Raw genomic sequence first — 23,483 nt, 5'->3', positions numbered from 1 at the left:
ATACAAAGTTACGCAAGGCAGCACAAGTGAACATGTTCAAAGCAGGTGTGCTGGATCCCGCTGCGGATTTATTGTTGAATTTATTTCCTGCATACTGAGAAATCATCTAGTCTTGTCCAGCTTTCTACGAATAGCTGACCAGCCTGCACCCTCAAGACACTTTTAACCACAATGTTTAATGTGCGTTGAAATATTCAGCTATGCCTTTTTATACCATATGGAAAAAATAATCCCCGAGCTAACATTGCACTTCCAATTTCAGTTGAGTGTTTTAAGGCAGCTCAGCTTTCCATCTGACGTTGAAATGAATGTCACTCGGTTGCAGTTCCCCGGCATGCTTCATGAAACAGAGTTCAATCTCTGGGTCACGTGATACTTCCACATGCGGGCATTTTATGAACAAAAATATGCTTTCAATTCGGCATTTATAAATCTGAGCAATAATCCCGCACATTAAATCACTGAGTTGGAACCTCGCAAATTTTGTTTCGCGTAAGCCGCAGCTGAATACTGCGCCCAGACAAGAAAACCCAGCAAAGGCAAACCTCGCCTCGTTGCTTAGAGTTTGTATTCTCAGGTTTCTCTGCTATTTTGTGCTGCACTTATTCAATTAGTGAAATGCGTAGATTGGCATTTTTTCTAGCGAAGCAACGACCTAACGTATGATTATAAAATGTATGGCGGCGGAAAATGCCACTCAGTCGGCCGATGTGGCGTTACCGTTTACTCACATCTTGTAAGTTGGCCTGTTCGGCTGCTGCCCTAGAAGCGGTTGAACTGAACTGCCATTGGGATCTCAACGGCAAGCAAAGGTGCAGTGGAACACCGCCAACTGGCGTTCAGTTCGACTGGCGGTTAAAATAACTGCCGCTTAGGATGTACGCGAAACTTACCCTCAACTAAAGCAGCAGTGCCGTACACGCTGCAACCACGAACAGCTGATTAAGCCTCTAAATTGGACATGTTTTATACGTGTGGTGCTCAGGTGTTTTTTACTTCAATGTAACATTACGGTGCATTCACTGCAGGTCGCTGGACGGTGCCATGCGAGAAGTGCGCGGCGAAAGAGTCCTGCTTCTGGAAGGAGGCCCGATGGCAGCCCTACAGCTGTCGCTATGTGAACCTTCCGCAGAGGACTCTTGCCCGATGCATGGCCGGAAAAAAGGTATCGTGCACCCTGTGTATTACCGGTGATCTGCCATAGGCGAAAGGCCACCTCTGCGGGGTGAGAAAATGTTTGCGTTTCAATAACGCGGAATGAGCACCGCAGTTTCCACCGAGTCCCTTTTTTTTTTTTTTTTTTAGCTTTTAGATGTTCTGGCTTCTTCATCTGGTCTCACCAATATTTTTGTTACTACTTTCTAACATTTAAGCCCTTCTTTCCTCTTGGTTACTCTGGATTCCTCGCTCACGAATTACGGCCCGATGCCTTCGTCGTTCCTCTCTTAGGCCAGTGTCATGCACGGTTTCTTCAGAATGACGGAGTTTCTGTGCAACCATGAGCGCCACAGAACAATCGTCAGCAAGATGCTGCACTTTCAAATATGACTTCATTTTCAAATACGATCAGTAACTGGATGGGGTGAGGAACAAGTAATGACAGCAGCAATTAGATGGGTTTATACACGACTCTAGACAAATAAAGGGCACTTAACAGTAGCACAAAGTGTGACACTATTTTAATTTTACATGTCGCTATCGTAGAGTCATTTCTGGCAACAATCTGAAAGTTACTTCAACCCGTAGCCAGCAACTATCTCAAACTCACCTGAACCTCAAAATGATCAAAAGGCTGACCGAAAACCAGTGCACTACCGAGTGGCCTACCGAAATACCACAAGGCTTAAAGTACGATCTGTTCATAGTCGGTAATAGCAACTACAAATAAGTCCAGTTTTTTTTTTTTTCTCTTACGTTTAAGCACTGCGAGCCAAATCGCTCCAAGAACCGACCTGCAGGAACATGTAACGCATCGAACCGGTCATCTACGCATTCGCTTGGCACCCTTTAGACAGATGTAGATGTCGCGCTGCAATACGGCCATGCAGGAGATGTCTTGTGTAGGCTCATCATTGAATGAAACTGGCAGCGCGAAATCGAACAGTGGCTGTCTTCGTGTAGGTAAGATTAGCCTCACATTTAGTATGCCTTGAAGTGCCCAATCTATGCTTCTGAATATAAACAAAGGGCTTTCCTGACACTTGTCGAGTTGGAGGTGTCCTAAAATATCACTACTAGTTTTGACCCACCACACAGATAAGCCTCGAATCTTCAGGAGACCATTCACGTCGCTGGTGCTTATATAGTCAGAATGTACACGTGACTAATCAAGGGGGAAGGAGGAGATAAAGACTGCAAATCAAACCTGCAAACCATACTGTGCAACTCTGCTTACGGACTGGAACAATCGCCTCCGTTCATATCAAGTTTCCTTAATCGATCGTCTTCGTAACTGACGCGAAACACGCTTTTCTTTTTATCCCTTTCGTGCACAGCTGCTGTTCATCGGTGACTCGACGAACCGCGGCATGATGCACTATGTGATGGAGCGACTCAACGGGTCGCTGCAGCACTGGGACAAGACGCACGACCTTCGCGTCTACGCCAACCTGAACCGTGGAGAGACTGCGGTGGCGTTCGCCTACTACCCGCAGTTCTGGCTACCTACCAGTCAGAGGCCAGTCTTCGACAAGGCCCTGTACCAGCTCATCGAGAGGTGAGGTCCCCTAGAAGTCAGCATCACGCTCAGGCTACCGTTTCTCTGCAACGGTGGGTGTTGCACGAAGACTCTGCACCCGATGTGCCATTTACCCTGGACAAGTTCGTTGCTCACAAAAAAGTGTCCTTATATTGGTACCAAAAACACTGGAACAACACTATTGCGGGGAGGAATGATGATGTAATGAAAGTATGTCAAGAGAAGTGAACAAGAAATGACAGACGGGCATTCTTTTGCCCTCTGTCATATTTATATCTTAGTGTATTACGACCATGTTCTCTCGCCAAGAACTATTTGAATAGTACGTTTAAACAAAAAATACTTGTCTCTTGTCACCAAACCAGTATATGCAGAGTGCTGCGGAACGACTAGCTCCAGGAAGACTCGTGACACTTACTCGCGCCATTGCAGACCATTTGGTAGGCTTTGACCAGGACTGCGCAGACGCCAGAGTTTGGAAACGGGGCAAGTGCGGAAGTATTCGTTCAGAAATGTGCTGCCTCACCTCTATCTTAAAAAAGAATGCTAGAATGCTGGCATTTTTCGCGTTTTCAATTTATTCGTTCTCCTCCTGATTAAACAAGAGAAACAAATTTTGCATGTGCTTTTAAGCACAGCCAGATTTGACGAAAGGCTCAACAAGGCGAGTGCAAATATAAAGATAAGGAGAGAATTAGTAACCTGGTTCTGTTGCTTTAAGCGAATAAAAAGCAGAGCCGTGAACAATGCGACGCGAATGCATCTGCGTGCGTGGTTTCAGCTCATTGAACGTCGACGTTGCCCAACAACTATCGTATCGTTTTCAATCATCCGGATGATTTCCAATCAGAAGCTCAATGTTCTGCTGTGTATTGTTTCAGGTCGAAGCCTCTCCAGAACAATTCTAATACTGTTCTTATCGTGGGAGGCGTCCACTGGCTTGCCACTCAGCACCTCTACATGTTGGTCAAAGCACTACGCGGGTAAGTGGGCAGTGTTCTTCGCTAGTTTCAAGTTACAAAGCCAAAAAGTCATGTCTGTGTCAAGAGTGCATGCCTTCAGAGCTCACGCTCCGAAAGTATCCCGGTCCATGAAGTCCCGAGTGTTGGCCGTACATCTACACTGCTGGCTGCATTTTCAGACGTCTTATTGTTTTCCCACACACTGTCCTAATAATGGACTGGTGACCTGACTCGTCAGTAAAGCAACTTAAAAACTAGATCACATGGACTTCGTATTCTTATAGAATTTAAGAAACAGACACGCGTCATTAGAATGGCAGAGCACAACACATAAAAAACACCGATGGCAATTGTATGCAATTTTATTTATAGCAGAAATGGATTCTCTTGGCAATTTTCATAGAAGTAGTTGTCTGTTCGATGTCAAACGATGCTTTCAACGCTTACTAATTTGAATTTAGAAATAAACCTTAGTTTCTTTTTCGCTATATGATTCACATTTTCAACCTTAAGAACGAAAAGGGCTCTGCGGTTACTAAGTAAATATTAAAGGTGATTTCGGCTAAAGTCGTTAACAGCACACACACAAAGAAAACTGTCTTGATGTCGTCGCAGTTTGCTTGCGAAGGCAGCTCTTTTGTGGCAATTTTGTACGTCATTTTTTGGACCATATGTGGTTACAAACTATTTGCATGACACTTAAGCTGCATCTGTAACGCGACAACGTTAATGGCTCCCATGGGGGCCTCCCTTGCGGATCGTCATTCGCAACATGAAGTTTGCACTCGACTAATCACTTATCTCTTTATCTGTTATAACTCACACATACTCATTAGCACACAGTCGGAAGCCGTACGAGCGTGCTTGTGTGGTCCAGGGTAGCGTGTGCGATTCTATATACAACGGTTCCGGGCTCGATTGCCATCCCACTCTTCCTAAATATTCTATCCATTTAGTTTCGAGTTCTGCGCCGCTCCACATGTGACGGCAAATATGTTAATCTAATCTCGATTCCTCCCCCCCCCCCCCCCCCCCCCCCCTCTCAAACCACCAGCTGCGTCAACTGACATGCACTGAACGAGGGCATTAACACCGTTGCATAAATAGTGTCTGTGTCATGAGAAAGTGGTAACCAAAAGGGCACCTCAAATTCTTCCTTAGCATCCCTTTAAGAGTCTGGAAAACGACTGCACTACGCAATGTACTTGTGGATCCCATTTTTCAGTCACGTCTGTTTACTTATTCAAAAAGCAAGCACGTCTTCTACCGTTCTTATCTTTGTCCAATGAATCAGGGACCACCTTCAGGGAATCAAGATTATTATCAAGACACTTGGGGCCGGATTCCACCAGCCGGTTGAAGGGATTCACTGCCTGAGTATGGTGAGCAATCTGCTTTTCTTTCTTTAGCGTTTTGGATCCAAAGTGTTTCTTTATGCCAGTAAAGTGAAAAGGCTTCCTAAGGACCTGCGCATTTGCTTGAATTCGAGTCCAAGTGGCATGCGTCTGCGAATAGCCTCCATGTAAAGGGGCTCGATCATCTAGTAATTATAAGCACTGCTTGTTGTAAAAGTTGCTCTCGTTTGCGGATATACTACAGGGACATCCGTTTGCATAATTGGGTGGTAAAATGTATTTTAATATTAAGCAGCATTCTTATTAGGCGTTTAAAAGGCCACTGGCGGGTGTGGCGCGGGCAGGTTTTAAGGTCAAGTCCCGGTAGGCTAGTCATATAGGCCATGGTAAAGGTGGGTGGGAAGGATTACCGGGGGCTAGAAGGCTAGTGTGGCATTGTGTAAGGCAATTATCTATACCGGCGTAAACTGAAAAATAGAAAGAGAGAGAAACTTTTTAATGGAAAAGGCAGAAAAGAGGTGTGAACGGTTAGATCGCTAGGGTGTTAAAGTATACCGACGAAGGTAATGTTTGGCTGGTATATGTAGAAGATCAAATTGCATGCAGCGAAATATGTGGGCTTCAAGAAACGATTGGGTTGGGTGTGGCGGATGTAAATCACCTAAATGGAAATTTCGTTGCGTGTAGCGTTCGTGGAGGAAGACAGCAGCTGTGTAACGACAGATTTCGGTGAGAAAGGCGTCTGTCTAGGTCACAGCCGCTGTGTCTAAGGGTGATTTGTGATTATAAGTGTAGCGGCGACCTACGTAAAATATATACATAAAAATCAGCAAAATTAATCGCTAGAGTCCTTGCACCTTGTTTTGTTATAATTCACTGCACAAGTTAGGAGACAGCAAGCAAATGCCAATTAAAGTAGTATACTTTCTGATTAGAGTAACAGTCTACAATTGAACCTCACTTTTTTTCTTTGTCCTCCCGTAGAAGGAGCAGAAGAAGCTGATGATGCAGAACCTCTGGTTGGCAGAATTCGCAAGGCACTACAACATTGACGTGATCGATACCTTCAACATTACAGTGGCTCGCTACAAGGACTTTCTCCAGGGAAAATGTGCCTGCCACTTCCACAAGGTGTGGTCATTTGCACTGCTGCACATCGTTCTACCTTCCGCATAGGTGTTCCTTGTCTAGCTCACAGTAGAATCCTAAACGAAAATGGCCGCCTCTGAGGCAACTTCGCAAGGCATCCTAAGAGCTCAATATTTTAAGAGTTCCGACATTCCGCCGCAAAAGTTGTAAAATGGGCTCTAGGCGATTCAACACAAATATTTTGCACATACCCTGATTTACTGCTGAGCGTGCGCTGTGCAGAAAGTGTGGACAGTTACGTCGCAACCTTGGAGCTACAGTGCAGGCAATTATTTTTCGCCTGTTGTTTTCTGTGTCCCTATAGCACTTAATTCTGCTTTCTTTATAATAACTCTACGAGGTCTTAACAGATACTGGTCGTCTATCTGCAAATTGCAAAAGTTTTGCCAGCAAGAATTTAAAAATCACAATACGAATAGCTATTTCAACGCCTTGTATGTAGAGCACGAGCAAAATAACGCTGCAACGGCCAGAATGTGCTCTTTTTATCATGTAATATAATTCATCTGCAGTAGGAAAGGCCCCTAGGAATGAAAATGTTCAAAGTTTCTCGCAGTGTCAGACGAGCCGGAAAATCGCTGAGTTGAGGTAAACACTCCACCGCAGTCCTCTGAGATGAGCATGTGACTATAGTGAGCTAGGGGGTGTAAATGATTACTGATGTCGCAGAATATGGATTAAGACTGCCGCGTATTTCACTCCCGGTGGTTTTGGAAATAGGACTGCCGCGCACTGAGACCAAGCAGTCATATAGATTTCTTGAACACTGAACGAGACTGGATAACCTAATAACTTCCGGCTCTTCGTAACAGTGTCATGTGTTCAGTGACACTTCCGGGCTTGGTCAAGTCAGTTTGTAACAACGTTAAGTAGGACAGCGCGGAAAATAACAGAAACCGAGAACCAATAAGTTCAAGACGTGTGTTTTTTTTTTTTTTTTTTACATTTAAAGGTGATTGTCTGTGGCTAGGCATTCCGAGGTTTTTGCATAAAAATTGGGGGGGGGGGGGGGGGGGGACACTTAAACTCCGCCTCCAAACGTACGACGTCAACGCGTTAACGGCTCCCATTTGCGGATCCTCATTCGCGTATGTTCACTTTGCTACTCGCGTTATCACTTATCTCCTACTTTGTGTCTCTGTACTCGTTACTGTTAAGTAAGTAAGCATGTTATATGAAAGGCCTCCCGACTTGGATAAAAAGCCCGCTATAACGAATCCGTACGAAAGTGCCTGCATTTTCTAGGAGCAAAGTTCCCGACTTGGGACCGAGAGTCCCGAAGGACTTTCCCATCCCATCATCTCAGAGGAGAGCCCCGAATTGGCGCCTGCCATCTTTGTCATAATATATAGTCTCATGACGTCACTCAAACCGCCGGCAATTTAGTGCCCGGTCATATCATCCCCTAACTGCACCCTGGCAGAGACGTGCTCATAACTTTTCGCCGACAACGACGACGCCAGATTCTCCAAAGGATGGGGCCTTTAGCGCTATAGCATTACAAATGCGAATCCAAAGCATCCAAGCAACAAATTATCATTCATTGTCTCATTGTCCGTGGTCGTAGAAATGGATATGGGCATAATAGTGGCTACAGGTGGCGTGGTTACGTAATGTTAAGAGTTTGGGTATCTGGTATGAGTGGATAGGGCGGATTTACTTGTGTATTGATGTAGCTATGAGTATGGTAAAGGATATGTATAACAAATAGTAAAGGTATAGGCACGACCCATAGCTGAAGCTAACCCTTAATGCTTGCCTGCTGTTAGTGCTCCTCTACAAGCATGTCCTGCTCGTTTCGCAGGTAGTTCCGGTGCAGACGCCCAAGACACGGCCTCCGGGCAAACCACCGCCGGCGCCTTCATTCCACGTCGAGGGTGACATAAACGCCATCTACAGCGAGATTCTGCTCAACCGCATATGCGCCAAGGAAGCTGAGGACAGCTGATAGACACTACGCCGCATTCGAAGGCTGTAGTCAATCGTGTCGTCAATGTCGCCAGGGAAATCCTGTCTGCCCAAATTCTTTGGGGGAGATCAATGGCCACTGTCGACACGCCATCTTCTGTTCCCCTCCATTTCTCTTTCTTTTTCTAGTCTCCTGCCGAAGTTTTCGCTGTCACACCGCAGAACCGGAACAAAGTGATGGCTCCTATAGCCTAAAGACCACTGCGGCCTACTGTCCGGGCTGCTCCCAGTGTTCCGGAGCTTGAATGTGTTGCGCTCTGTCGACAAGCTCTCAAGATCGAAGGAGAGTAGCTAGGGAAAGAGAATTCGAATTGCCCATCGCAAGTGCTCTCGTGGCGGTTGTCGCCGCAAGGATTCGCTGCAGGGCCGTATGGAGAAGGACAATCACGTCTCTGATCGAGTGGCAGATCACGTGACTGGGACTGTGTGTAAAGACAACCCATAGCCTTTCACGTCTAAGCTTAGGTGACCAAGCCTTGATTTGATCCTGTGGTGCGGCGAGCCTCTGGCAGCGCTCGAAGCCCAGTCCAATACGTAAGCCAAAGTAACTGCTTTTATAAAGTCACTCGCCTTTCTCCACTCATAGCACTACCGCTGGGACTAGAGCGGTGAACAACTGTGCTCGATGTCTCTATAGCGCTGCACCAACCACCTGAAGATCTGTAGTGTAATAAGTATAGTAGACGCTACCGCTTTCTTGCCGTCACTCTTGGCTTCGAGTAATATTCTCGCATGTGCTTTGCAGCGATTTTATGGCATTTAATATGCTCCAAGTTATAAGTTCTACAGCCGTTCGTGCAGTCAAAGAATTTGTCTTTTCCATCCGCAAGCTAATCGTACATGCAAAGCATGGTTAGAGATGTTTTTATGTCAGTCTAATCTCTGGAACAAGCCCTCGCGTTATTTATTGCCCTGGAACCAATCACAGTTCAGCTACGCAGTGGCGCAACATGCGCTTAGCTCGTTCGGTGTTCAATGCTCTGAATGCCATTTTGTTCATTAAACGATGATGTCTCCTTACGTACACTTCAGTATAAGACAGTTTTAAGCAGATGCAGTAAGGTAGATAGTTGGGCGAATTGGTAATTAGACATAGTTTAAAACAAATGCACTGCGCAAAAAAAAAGATACGATGACTAAACACTCAAAGAACTAGACAAGCGCAGCAGATGGTTTAGAACATTGTGGCTCGGGCAATATTCCTTCAAATCAAGCGCCATGTGTAGCAGTAGTAGGCTGCCTTCTCGCGCATCCGTTGATCCTACATTTTTGTGCTATAAATTCATTTGGCACACGACCTTTCGAAAATAATTTTGTATAAACACAATGCAGGTCCTATAGCTGATGCACAATGGGCGAGGTCATGCAGAGAAATAGCTGGGCGTGTTCTTTTGTCAGTGCAGGGGCTGTGTTTGAACAATCTTGCAACTGATAATCATTGCCAACAACATCCTTCTGAATAGTAAAACAAAGTATTTCCAGGATTTAGATCATACAGGAATATAATGAGCAAATATGTTTGTAAATTAGGATTTGACAGAACGACATATATCTTTAGGAGCATATTTTTTCGCCCGAAGTGTTCACACCAATAATTCAAACAAATTTCGTCTAATGAGCAAGTCTCTTAGAGGTGTTTGTGAAGTTTTTGCATGGTGTATAAAGTGAGCTTGCAGGCGACTTATGTTTCACTTCAGTGCTACTTTATAAGTTAGAAAGATAGCGTTTAGAATATATAACTCAGCCAGTTAGTATACACCTGTCAATGAATACGCTGTCATGTAGCCGCAAGCCATCGCTCACCTCTGCGTTTTCAGCTGGACAGAAAGGTAAGGACGAAAGGCATGGCAGAGGTCCATTAACGTTGAGTGCAGTTGTAGAACAACCGGTTAGAAACCAAATATAAATGGCGTTGCTGCATAGCCAGACATACTTTTATAGGTACTTTTCTCTGATAAATGGTAAATTACGACAGCAGCGTACGTTTACATTCCAAAATTTCTTTAAGTGAACCATCCTCACAAAGTCACTAATAAAACAGCAACTCATTGCTAACTTATGCATTTCTTCTAGCACCAACACAGGCCTCTGCGGTTCCTTTTGGCCATCTTTTTGCAGCCACAAATAGATTACCTCGTCCGGTATTCGCTATGTTGATGAATTGCGGCGGCGTTCGTAGCCAGTCACATGAGCCCCCTTAAAACAAAACACCGTCCTGACATGTTGGCACAGTAAGGAAATGATCAGCGTTGCTTTCGAAATATTAAAAGTATAGAGTTCACGCTTCAGCCCGTGAAATCTTTTGCTTTCTTTCTTTTCGTCTGTTTAGAAAATGAAGATGAAGTATGTACTATGATGCAGAATACATCGATGCATCTTTGGGGTTTCTGCAATGTTTGAGAAGCAGGATGTACGCTAGTTTAGGAAGTAATGTCTGCACGCAAGTTGAAGGTGCGACATCTATTTTTGTCTACAAAACCACTCGAGTCCGCTGTTAATAAAGACGATATTATAAGAAGTAAACTGTACCTCAGTTCTTTTTTCCCTACGGATACAGTTTCCTTTGAACAAATATTTAGGGAAATTCTCCAAGGTGGAGTAGATTTGTAAGAAGGGATTAATTACTCACTGCCATCGACCCAGTTGGTCGAGCCACAAGTTCAGTTGGTAGAGCCACTTCCCCGGAAAGGCGGTGGTCCTGGGTTTGATTTCCGGTCCAGGACGAATTTCTCTTTAACCACGAAGTTTCTGAGAAAGCTGTATAGTTTTCCCATGTAGCCGTGTGGCTGCGCTGGAGTTCGTGTCAATGAGTAATTACTCCCTTATTACAGTCTCCTTTATGACAAAAAGTAGTCCAGCTGATACACTTCGCCAAGAGCAGACGAGCAGCGGGAGTTGTGTCACGTCTGCAGAACAAACGAGCAATCGACGCTGCAGCAGGCAATCCCTTTGTACACATGCGCGCGATCTCATTCATTTAGTCTCTACAGTTCTGCATGGGATGGTCAACGCGTCCATAATACGAATTTGAAAAAAATATATATAGACAGCTGTACTTTCAGGCCTGGCACATGTTTTGCACTCAGACACTGTCGCCGCATTTACAGTTTTCTTACTATTCATCTTCCTGTAAACGAGAAGGGTAGAATGAGAGCAACAAAGATGGCTACACAGTATGAAAGAGCACTGAACAAGAGTTGAGGGGGAGCATCGGTTTGAAAGCCGAGCCAACGTTTCGACAAATGAACTTTTCTTCATGTGGGCCTGTTCAGTGTTCATACCGATTCCATGCCGCGAGCTCAATCCGAAACATATGGACAAGCACTTCTAGTTTGCGAGACTGCTGCCGCGCGCCGCCGAGCATTCGCTACTGTCGTGGGAATCTTGAAGCCTTCCGGTGTATCCACTCGGTTTTCTGCTGCCGCAGGAATTTACAGGTGCAAGCATAGGAACCATTTTAGGCAACATTGTGCAGCGATTAGGACGAATTGACCACTACACTTCAAGTGGGCGCAATATCTTGCCGCTATTCCAGGTTGCCGATTCCAGCAGTATCATACGCGTTCGCTACAGACAGACGAGAGATGCCGCTAATTAGAGACTGCAAAATAGGTTACTTTGGTGGCTTTGCCTGCACTTTCACGGTGCGCGCACCATTTGTATTACCCTCGCCGCCGTTTTGCAGTTCATCCCCCGAGGTAGGTTAATAATATGATATGACGGCGTCTTGTATCTTCGTAACTTGAAGTCGTGTTGCTCGAGCATAAGTTGCATCTAAAGGTTATTTTTTGTTTACTACAAAGAAGAAAAAAAAACGAAGTGAAAACTATGAAAAGAGACTGACTAAAAAACCTGACAAAATCAACCTTCACTACAGCCAACACCCATTAGTTTTCTTCTGTATCATGAGGTTTATAACTAAGGATTATACGCTTCGGTTGAAATCATGAATAGATGATAAAGTTAAGTCGAATTTAATATTTCATATTCGGTTTTAACCAAGACATCTCAGTATTCTTGGCATGCAAATCATAGATAGCTGACTGTCTAGTGCGAGTTAACGCCCAGTGAAAGTTGACAGCAACGGAAGCCAGAGATGCTAACTGGTAAAGTAGGTTTACAAGGTGCATGTATGACAAAGACACGAAATCGCGAATGGGCATGGTGGAAAATATCATGTCCTGGTTACTCGGACGATTGAGAATTTTCATGGCTGCCATAAGAAAAGACGATCATCATGAGATGCTCCACGATCTGGCGCGGGAGGCGAGACAACCGATTTTATTAACAACAGCACTTTCTTCTTCAAGCACAGGTTCAATATTTATCATGGTCACCTTAATTACTGGTATATAAACAGTTCATATTAAGAAAGCACTGAGATAACTCTTGAACCAAAGAGAGCTATCATATCAGTTCGCTAAAAAAAATCCAGTAACTCATTTATCGAAAGTATACGTTGGCTGAAAAAATAAAGTTGCGTTCTGTAATAAACACCTAAAAAGGCCAGAGCAAGCTTAAAAAAAAAAAATCAAGTCCAAACTCTATTATAACCCAAACCCAGTCAATCCACGAAGTCAGAACCGAAGGAATTTTACCCAAACCGGTTAGGTACCCATACTTAATCTCAAGAGTTCTGGAATTTCTTTCATCTCCCTTTCAGCGAGGACATGGCATCGGTCCATGTAAAATAACTCGTTTTCCTATGTGTCAAAAGTTTTGCAAAACGCGGCTTACGTCTACCGAGTAGCTGACTCAAAGGAGAGCCAAACCATTATCGGCAACTTTGATGCTGTCTTCCACCCAGAACCTTCCGTGCAGACGCAGTTAGCGGGAATTTGTTGATACGTAAATATTAAACCGCCGCATAAAAATTACATTCAGCTTGAACTTTTAAAGCATTGTTGTATGCATGAGAGTATGCCAGCTAGCATGCTCTCACTATGCGTTGTATACATGAGAGTATGCCCGACAAAACATGAGCCCGACTTTGTCGGGTTCATGTGAGCTTTGTCGAGTTCATGTAAACCCCCTGTAAGATCAGCATGGACACAAATATGAATACAGATTAGCAGTAATTTACCCAAATAAAAGTTTAAATAAGCGAAGGACGTGCTGCTCGAAACCGTTTTCTTTGGGGTATTTGCCACCACGTACGTTAAACTGTCAAACGGAATTGTGACTACAAAAGCCGGGCCTTCCTTGTTTCCATCGCCTTGCTTGCTGTTTCGGTCTTCACTTTCGTCCATAAGGAAATAAGCCACGTCCGCGTTGCTGTCAGCACAAAAGAAAAGGAAAAGAAACTCAGGGACAGGCCGACACAAACTAAAACATTCTCGAAACCTGTGAGCACGGCGTTACGACTTCTTTTCCTGCATTTCCCGTTTGTCCTTGTAAACAGATGAAATGATGTGGCTCTGCTCAGCAGCTGGAAATATTTCACCCTGACTGTCGAAAAAGTGTTCGTGATTTCGTAACTTAAAGCGCCAAGGGCAACGAATCCCGAAGGTATTTGCTACTTTCTTTGCTCGAAGGCTTAAGACTGTTCGCCGGGGACCGAGTTTTGAGATACAAAATATTTTATATCTTAATGTATATAACTCTGATCCACTTTTCAGTATTCTCTGGCATCACCCTGTCTTGGTAGAAGACAGCATTTGCGGAGTTTTGTGTGAAAGTATCAGTTTGGTCATCAAAACCGTCCACCATCGCATTGCGCTTAGTGCAGACGAACGGGCGAATAGGACCCAATATGCCGACAGAGCCAGCAGTGTCTCCATCCTGAAAGCGGCGCTGGCCATTGAAGCACCATAATTAAAGAGGTGGGTTTATATAGGCTTTCAAAGGCGAGCTCAGTTTTTTATGTATATCACATTCACCATGCGGTTCCTGGGCACAAGCTTACGGTTTGATCTCAGCCGTGGGGACCGTACATTGCATTCGAGGCTAACACAAAAACGCTCTTTTGAGTTTCGGCTGCACTTTAAAACATTATGTGGCCAGGTGGCCCGAATCATTCCGGAGCCCTCTCCTTTCATCTCATAGTTCGCGGTGTTGCTTTGCCCTCAAATACCGATCCACATATATCTCTGCCTGACGTTTTATCGGCAAGCGAGAACATTTCCAACGTACTATTTGCGTCCTCTGCGACATGCCCCAAGGTTCATCTCATTCATACAGGCTGCCGATGCGCCACAGATACCCGGCTTTAGCAGGACTGGCGAAGGCAAAGCACTACAACGTTCTGAGGAAAAAATAGCTACATTAAATTGAATGACAGACATCAAAAACATACTACGAAGAAAGAATGCGCGCTGCAGTGTAGGCCCTTATAAATGTGTTCCTGAGTAGCGGATTAGAATTAAAACTATTCCTTGCATAACAAGCTTTCTCCGTTAAGGTTGTCTGCGAAATTTTTCCACTTTTTTTCTATTTTGAATTAAAACATTGCTTGGCTTCAAATTGATGACCGGGCAGTTTGGGCTGCTAGTTATCACAGCAGCGGCGTCGAGTCGGGGAAGGCTGTGAATAGCAATCTTGAGACTAACGCAACCTTATTTCATTCCTGTTAATAAATTCTTCTTTCTTTTCCTTCTTGTCTAGGAAGTTCGGCACACCCGAATTAAAAATAAATGTGCACAAAGCGGTGCCTGTCAACAGATGTCTCGTGCAAGTAAACAGCGCTCGAGATAATAGTTAATATGCCTGGACAAGGCAGCCTAGCACTACTTCGCACGCGAAGCCTGTCCTCTATTCAGTGGAAAGTTTCGTAAAGTCCATCCCGATAGAACCTATGCGGAATTAAATTCGACTTCATGCAAATAAGCGATTTTAGTACTCTGGAGCAACGTGGCAATTGTCCGGTGTTCCTGTCAGTCGATAGGCAAAGCCGGCGCTCTTACGCAAGACTGTTTTCATCGCATCGTTTCAAAACAGCGTTTCGGTGTCGAGCCCCTCTTGCACTCCACTGGGTGGTGTTGTGTCCGAAACTCCACTGGAATTCGTTGTGAAACAGACTCTACAGTGGCCATGCATTCCTTCGCTTTTACTTTGACGTTTATTTGGCTCTTGCCACAGTCTAAAACCCTAGTCACGAAGTGCAGCAAACCAAAGCCGGGAATTTTAGTTTCGCAACCGCAGACAGCGCCTCCGCCACGTGTTTTCCAAAGAGCATGAAATAAATTGACACGCATAATGATTAACACAACTTGGCACGTTTCTTGTGAGAAGCATGACTCGCACAGATTTCGTAAGCACACTGCAAACAATAAAAATCGGCCGAAAAAAACAGCGCTTCTTCTTCACATAAGGATGCCTAAGATACAGAGTAACTTTAAGAAAGTGCTGTTTACTATCGGGGCATTGAGAAGTGAGGGGAGCGTGATGAATAAGATGCAAATAAATATGTGTCCCGTCTCTTGATGAAGAAGGCCACGTGAGAAGCGCTGGTAGTTTCATACTAATGTTATTAGGCACTGCGTGGAAATCAAACACGAGAGGGCGGTAAGTACCCCCCTCCCCCCTTGTGTCTATAAGTATATACTATATAAGTATATAAGTATATAGTATAAAAGTATATACTGCATCTTGCGCAATGCACTGTGTTCACGTCGCTTATGGGATTGCTGGCGTGGTATATAAAACGAAGTCATTGAAAAAGTTCCTAGCTCGAAAAAAATGGGTAAAGGGGAAGAAACTTTCCCACTATGAGAGCGCTGTAATGAAAGTAAAAAGTTTCTAAAGACAGTAACAAGGAGTAACAAAGGAGTAACAAGGAGTAACAAGAGAGAATTTATAAAGCAGAATGAACCCGGCGCCACTTACAAGTCAGCACTATTACCTTTGTCTGGCTATATATTGACACGTCTCGATAGAATGCCAAGGAGGGCTTAAAGATAGGACGGTATAAATAGACGACCAGAATGAGTCTTACGTTCAAGCTTCCTTCTTATCCAGGTTCGCGCTTGTTGTCCCAGTCGTCATCTTTGGTCTCGTCTTCTATGCGGCAATATATACCTATAAACCGTATCGAAGACCGTCTTTCACAAAACATAAAAATCCCCAACGGACACAAAATATTGGAGTTGCTGCTGACAGACTCCAACGTTTAAGCAAAAGAAGGCATCACAATCGAGAGAGGAAGAGCAAAATCGCACATAGCCATCCTCTCGGGTGTAAGAAAACACAATTCAATGACAACTCGAATGTGAATTAACACATAAATGATGTACACACTAGTCCAAAGTAATATATATACATAAAAATTCTTATAGTTAATATATATATATATATATATATATATATATATATATATATATATATATATATATATATATATATATATATATATATATATATATATATATATATATATATATATATATATATATATATATATATATATATATTATATATACTGTAAATATTGTTACGGGGAAATGGGTTTAGTATTTACAAAATATACGAGTCAACACAGTCTCAGCAAAGCTTGTCCCTGAACGAGTCTACGCGCCACCACTTCGTCTTTCTCTTTTACATGCGCAACCGTCCACTTTGTCCTTCTCTTTTACATGCGCAACCGTCCACTTTGTCCTTATCTTGCACATGCGCAACACCGCGCGACGCAGCGTAATTGACGTAACAATATATATAAACACGCCTACATGAGTTAAAGCGCGTACAATAAAGATTGTCTAAAAAAAAAAGAAAAACGGGTGATGAATGTGCAAACAGGACACTTCTAAAACCAAAAGGCACCCTACGAAAAAAAAAAAAAGTTGTTTCAGCGTCTATGAAGAGATTATAAACTAAAGCTTTTTTTTTTCTTTTTTTTTATAAACTAAAGCGGAAAATGACCATCAAGGATATGGGAAGCGCACATGAAGCTTGAAGATCTCCAGCAATCATTCGCAAAAAACAGCTACGTATCACTCAATATAGTCACATGTACTTGTTACCAATTTTACGCACGAGCATCGGCACCTTTTTCGTGACAGTGTGACATAACTATCTGTTTATGCAATTATATCCAAAAATTTTGTTTTAGAGCGCAGCTCTTTGGCGTCCGTTCCTGGGTTTCGCGTCGGCGTCGTCGTCGGCCTCGTCACCAGCTCCGCCCCCCTTTAATCCCCCCAGCGCTAGCAGCGACCGACTGATACCGCTGGATGCCGCTGACGCCGCTAGAGAGTCAAGATAACGTGACTGCATAGAACACCGTCGCCGCCATGCAGAAAGAGGAGGGGAGGGTCCCCCCCCCCCCCCCCTGTTCCTGTGTGGCGGATAGGGTGCTCTTCAGTTGCCGACGCGCCGGTTATTTCACGTAGGCCCCGGCACGTCGACGAATACGTGACCACCTTCCCACGGCTAGACCTGGTTCTTGGCGCTGCGAAAGCGAGGTATCATATTGTTTGCGTCGGCATCGGCGGCGTTGTCCCTGAAACCAACTCCGCAGCTGGGGTTGCTGCCTTCCTTATGACGTTTGGTTTGAAAAAAAAAAGAAAAGAAAATATAAAAGGCTCCAGAAGCAGCAACTCAATGCCAACTGCTAACCACAGGGTAGCCATCATGTGAGGCAATTTTCACATCGAGGCAATTCATTCTGGCGAGGACGAACTGCCAAGAGCATTGTCACTCCCAGGAACACGTCAATGAAGATCAGCTGAAAAGACCCGGGTGACAAAGGAGAAGTATCTGGATGCGCTTTGTGCTTTCTTTTTGTTTGCAGAGCAGGTTCCTACAGTAGTACGAGAATGAAAGGAGAATGCTTGACTTGTGGCGAAATTTCCAACCGAAATTGCGTAGCCGGGGAGCAGATTCTGATTGAATCCTTGGTCGAGTCATCAGTGCCCGGTGAAATCGTCGGGAATTGCTCGAGCTATTCATCGGGTCCTGAGGTGGTGTCTCGCACTGAACGATTTCTTCGGAACTTGTCCGTATAGGGATCATCAGAGAACTGTGACTTCTTAGATTCGTTTCTTTTTTCATCTTATGCAAAGTGGAATTGGCGCGTTTCTATTTCCAGAAAAGTTTTTATTTGTTTTTATTTTTCTTCAAGACACTCGGTGCCTACTTATGACCGAGAATATGCTGCAGAATACAAGAGCTGACAAAACGCAATTTACTACAAACTAAACAAACAGTCAGCGCTACTGGAAAACCACTGTAACTACACTGGGCTTTAAACAAAACGCAGTGCTCGCAGTAGCGCAGCATTGCGCTGACGTGTAGGTAGGTTGGTCAGCGCTAAAAAGCAGGAGGAGAATGACAACTTTATTTTCGGTCCAAGGATTTCAAGTGTACGGTGTCTTCAGCCATGTTAAGTGGCCAAGAGGCCTTGCCTCTGGCGATTTCTTAGCTCGAACTTCGATAGATCAGACTTGGTCGTCTGGCTCAAGCTGAGCAATGCCACCTTCCATTGCTAAGAGTGAGCGAGACGCAATCGCCGAAGAGGGAGGTAGTGAGTGCAAGCCAATAAGATATGTGATAATGTACCGTGTCGGCCGCAGTGTGTGCAAGTAGACGAATAGAGGTCCGGGAACGCGTAAGTGTATGCTGCAGGGCTAAGAAAGATTTTAGTTTGAAGCTGCCTGCAAGTGGTTTCTTGAAGTTCAGTTAGGAATTTATGTCCTAAAGGAAAGGGTTTACTGAAGCGGTAATGTTAAGATATTTCTCGGTAGGTCACCATACGATCCCTGGCAGCCCCTAAATGATTTCAGCTCTCCGCAAGGTCAGCCAATCCTCGGGCATGTTGATGGGATGTCTCATTCCCTTGAGGGAAGAAATGCGCCTGAGTAATATGATTTGTATGGGTCGAGGCGAGTGTTTAAACGAGCTAAGAACTGTTGTTGTGGTGGGAAAAACCCTGTCACCAGAAATGATCGGCACAGCAGATCTTTTCTGGTGACAAATTCCAAGAAAATTAATGCAACTGTTACCTGGCCACCGCAAAATATAAATAACTGCTAATAAAGCAGCTTCAATACCTATTTCTCACAGATTCCAGCTAGGCAGCGTCACCTAACAAAAAATAGAAATTCTACAAAAAAGAAAAGATTAAGATCGCAGTTAAAAGTGCTCAATCACGTTAGAGTGTCTAGAATATACCACCTAGTGTGCCGACTTAAGGCGCCAAGGTGGCACCAAAAGCAGTAACTGCCAACGGCTGCCGCAAGGCAGCACTCCTGACATTGAGTGTGCGGAAGGGTCTTTTTTTTTTTTTTTTTTTCAGCGGCTTTATGAGTGTGCGTGTCTGCCAGGAAGTCGGGCAAGGCGCTCTCGATCGAGTCGCGAGAAACTCTTTTGGCATGTGTGCATCTTCCATCTGCCCGCTTAATGCATTTACCCTATGTGCAAGCCATGCAGCGTCAACCGGGGCCATCAACAAGGACACATTGCTGCTGCTTGAAAGAGATCCACTCCGGTAATTTAATGCAAAACATGCCCGTTCTATACAAGACCACTTTACCAGGACATCCTTGCGATTCGGTATTTTGGTGGGTAATCACTGTAACAGATGAACGCACATTACATAAGACACGCTCCAGAGAATTGACTTCGACGAAAGAAATTATGCACTCCTGCACTCAGCAACGCCAGCTGCACAAGCGATATCGCCTGCTAAGAGAAAGTGTCAGCTAAACGAGATCGTCTGCTGATGGCTGAGGCTGATATGGCCGTTCCCAAGAAATCATAAAGCTCTAAATTAAGCCACAAAAATATAAAAATGAAATATAAAACCTTTTATACCAAATGTGTATTGATTTACAATGATGATGATTACGCCTTAGCACATTTACTGCGCGCCGCTCTCTCAATGGCGACTGGTGGCAGTCATTGCAAACGGCACCAGCCCTTTGTTTGGGCAACTGCCGCTGCACGGCACACTATTCATTATGTTCTAGGCACTGTACTGACATTTTACTCTGGCGCCAAGGATTCGCGCTACATTTTTGAACAATAAAGACAGCGGTTCGGTACCATTTCGTAGCGGTTTTTTTCTTGACTACTATAATTTTATGTTAACAAGCGAATGATCTACCATATACTCAAGGCGCTGTTGCCTTTCAGGTTATATTTCGAGACTGTACCAGAGTAACCGTAAGAAGCAGTGAGCAGAACTTTGAGGCGACTGAATTTTGGGCAGGCCGGCCAACAACGTATGCCGGTCTGCGTCTGGGGAGGGGCCCCCCGCCACCCGTCCCAAGCGACGGAGGGTCGGAGCTTCTTCATTCGCTGGTCTGAATAAAAAAAAGTATTTCCGCTTTCTCTCTCTCTCTGGGGTACGGCTACGCTGGCAAAGCATTGAACAGCACCTAAATACTTTACCACCGTTCTAGGGTGTGTGTGTGTGTTATTCTTTAATTGCATTCAGAAACACTTTCGAGCCGAAATCGCCGTTTAAAGTTTAAAATGCTTAGAAACGACAAGAGAAGAGATAAAAGAAGTTGTAGTACCGTGCCGCATAGAGTTTCTAAATACTAACTAGAGGGAAAGCTGGCGGCGCTGCACTTCATCCACCATGGACGCGGCCCAAGACATGCCGGGAAGACAAGGCTTCGGATGGGGCTTGTTTACTGCTCTACGAATTCGATTTTTTTTTTTGTTCTTCAGTGTCGTTTACATTATTCTTTGCGCACTTTGGCGTCGTATGATTATCCAACAACGCGCGCAGTTCATTTCAGATCCGAAACATCAGAAGGCTGCAGTGCAACGAGTATGATCACCGTAAAGAAGGCGCAAGTATAGTAACTGCACTTCTGTGTGGTAAAATTCGCAGATGTCTGCTTTCACTGTGAGTGCATCGATAATTTCACGTGAAGTCGCGTATGAGCTCATTCACCTTTCCTTGTGTTTTTAGCTGTACGATCAAGAAACGGAAACGATTCGCCTTTTGTTTCCCGTCGTAAATGAAAATGGCTGTTGGAGAAACTTCGATTTGTCTCATTCGCAAAAACAGCGTACATGTTCTGCAGATCGATCGAGGCAACAAGCGAAAATCAAAGAATGAATTCACAAGTCTACTTTTTCTTCTATGCAACCACATGCCGTTAGAGTGGAGAGCATATTTATCAGCTGCTCCGAATGGTAAGCGGAAGTCCGCGGCCTTGTGAACTGCCATCTGGGCGGTTCGTTTCAGCCTAAGTCAACGTTCTTAGATAAGAGACGTCTCCTATAAGAACGTTGACATAGGCTGAAATCTGGGTCATTCAGCGTGAACACGAAAACGCAGACGACACCAATGAAATGTTTGTACACCCGCCCACATTTTTAACCTGAACGCACGAACGTCGACCACCGAGCCGATGAGCGCCGTACGACGGAACACATCGGCGAAATGAGCGAGAATATGCGCGTGCGCGCAGTGAGCACTCCGGTGCAGCTGTCCTCTGCCAGGCTGTTATGGGAACCGGATCCAACCCCACCTGCTTTATTGGGCGTTTATGCATTTCCTTCTGTTTTCTGCCTGCCGCTGGGAAAAGCTTGGAGAAAGCCACGTGTAACCGCCTGCTTTCCTGTATAAGAGGAACTGATATGCGAAGTAATCACATAGCAAAAAGAAACAAAATGCTGATACGCATGTACTATAATCAGCGGGCGTATATCGCATTCCATCCGCGCTAGTGCCATCTACATGACCGCTTATTTACACCTTGATGTGAGCGTTCAGAAAAGAAAAAGGATGATACGATAACGGCGCTCAAAGGAAACAGGGGTGAGGTCCCATTCCCAGAACAGCCTGGCAGAGGACAGCTGCACCGAAATGCTCATTGCGCGCATTCGCGTATTCTCGCTCATTTCGCCGTTGTGCTCCGTCGTATGACGCTTATCGACTCGACGGTCGACGTTCTTGCGTTCAGGTTAAAAAAATCGGAGGTGTAACTACTTGCTTGCAATGCAAAAGCGGAAGCTCCTAAATCGCACTATTTTAGGCGCTAACAACGTTTTGAAAGAATATTCGGTCTAAAAAGTGTGCCTGTTAATAATAATAATAATAATAATAATAATAATAATAATAATAATAATAATAATAATAATAATAATAATAATAATAATAATAATAATAATAACAAGAATTGGTTCACAGGAAGGAAAAGGCGCAGTATCTGTCACACTTGTTTATGTGGACACCTGAACCACGCCGTAAGAGAAGAGAAGATGGTGAGAGTGAAAGTGTAGCCGTAGTGGAGGGCTTCGGAGTAATTTCGACCACCTGAGGATCTTTAACGTGCGCTGACATCGCACAGCACACGGACGCCTCTTCGTTTCGCCTCCATCGAAACGCCGCCGCCGGCGGTCGGGATCGAATACGGTTACTCCGGCATAGTAGTCGGGCGTCTTACTACTGCACCACCGCGGAGGGGCACCTGTTAAACGCAAAAATTGCTTTTGTTTGTGGCTACATTTGGTGACATGGGGAGAAAGCTTTCTCTCAAATTCGGTGCTTGTTTAGCCTGTTTGTTTTTCTGCGCTTTTGGTTCAATGTACAGAGGCAGATTTTACTTAAGCACATTTTGATATTGAAATAACTTTTCGTAGCAATTTTTTTCATTTTTTTAGTCATAGTAACATTTTGGGGCCAAGCGAAGTAAGTACCCTTGTTTGGTTTGGTTTGTGGGGTCTAACGTCCCAAAGCGACTAAGGCTATGAGAGACACCGTAATGGAGGACTCCGAAAATTTCGACCACCTGGGATTCTTTAATGTGCACTGACATCGCACAGCACACGGGCGCCTTGCTTTTCGCCTCCATCGAAAATCGGCCGCCGAGTCTCTACGCACTCCCACGATGGATGAAATGTCCTTTAGGAAATCTTACACGCACTGTGGCGCCAACGTTTCTTCTGGGTAGTGTTCAGAAAATTTATGCCGTACCATTCAGAGATCATTGCGATACCGAATTGTTCAGAGGTCGGCCTCCGAACGGAGAAAGCTTAAGCTTTAAAGAAACATTGGAGCGCCCACCCTGACGCAGGTTCCGTGGAGTAATATTCGAGATTTTGTTTGGGTGAAATCAATTTCTAAGGTAAATAATCTGAGAAAAGCGGCGACCTTTAATTCGCATAGCACATCATGATTTATACACTTTTATTACGTCAGCTTTATGGGGTGTTCCGCGCGAGGTCTTGTGGATGTGACGCTGTCGAGCCATCAGGATTTCCACGACGTGATGGAAACGCGGAGGCCGGATTTTCGGTGTCACGGGATCTTCATACTAACGCACAAAACAATTCCTCTTGTGGGTTGATGACAATAATCTACCATCCTCATACTGCAAAGCCACCGCTACCACACGTGCGTAGAGGAGGGACGCACTAGAGCAAGAACGCTGGAAAACGCTCCTCTGGAAGGACAAC

At 44.6% G+C, this 23,483-nt stretch overlaps 1 protein-coding gene across 1 annotated transcript in view; it reads left to right on the top strand.

Annotated features, from left to right (window-relative positions):
• The window catches only part of LOC146207241 (cadherin-like and PC-esterase domain-containing protein 1), a 169,520-nt gene extending 159,591 nt beyond the window's left edge, over positions 1 to 9,929 (top strand). The window contains exons 19-24 of the mRNA XM_084576418.1: positions 1,029 to 1,165; positions 2,496 to 2,716; positions 3,580 to 3,681; positions 4,955 to 5,042; positions 6,000 to 6,146; positions 7,969 to 9,929. Of these exons, the coding sequence (XP_084432544.1) occupies positions 1,029 to 1,165; positions 2,496 to 2,716; positions 3,580 to 3,681; positions 4,955 to 5,042; positions 6,000 to 6,146; positions 7,969 to 8,112 (839 nt within the window). The 3' untranslated portion in view covers positions 8,113 to 9,929. The remainder of the gene's footprint in view (positions 1 to 1,028; positions 1,166 to 2,495; positions 2,717 to 3,579; positions 3,682 to 4,954; positions 5,043 to 5,999; positions 6,147 to 7,968) is intronic.
• The last annotated feature ends 13,554 nt before the right edge of the window (positions 9,930 to 23,483 follow it).

The sequence above is a fragment of the Amblyomma maculatum genome, chromosome 1 (genome assembly GCF_055883805.1).
Source record: "Amblyomma maculatum isolate TAMU_Amacu chromosome 1, ASM5588380v1, whole genome shotgun sequence".
NCBI classification, from domain to species: domain Eukaryota; kingdom Metazoa; phylum Arthropoda; class Arachnida; order Ixodida; family Ixodidae; genus Amblyomma; species Amblyomma maculatum.
The sequence above is the reverse complement of the archived record's forward strand: the minus strand, read 5'-3'. Positions and strand labels throughout refer to the sequence as shown.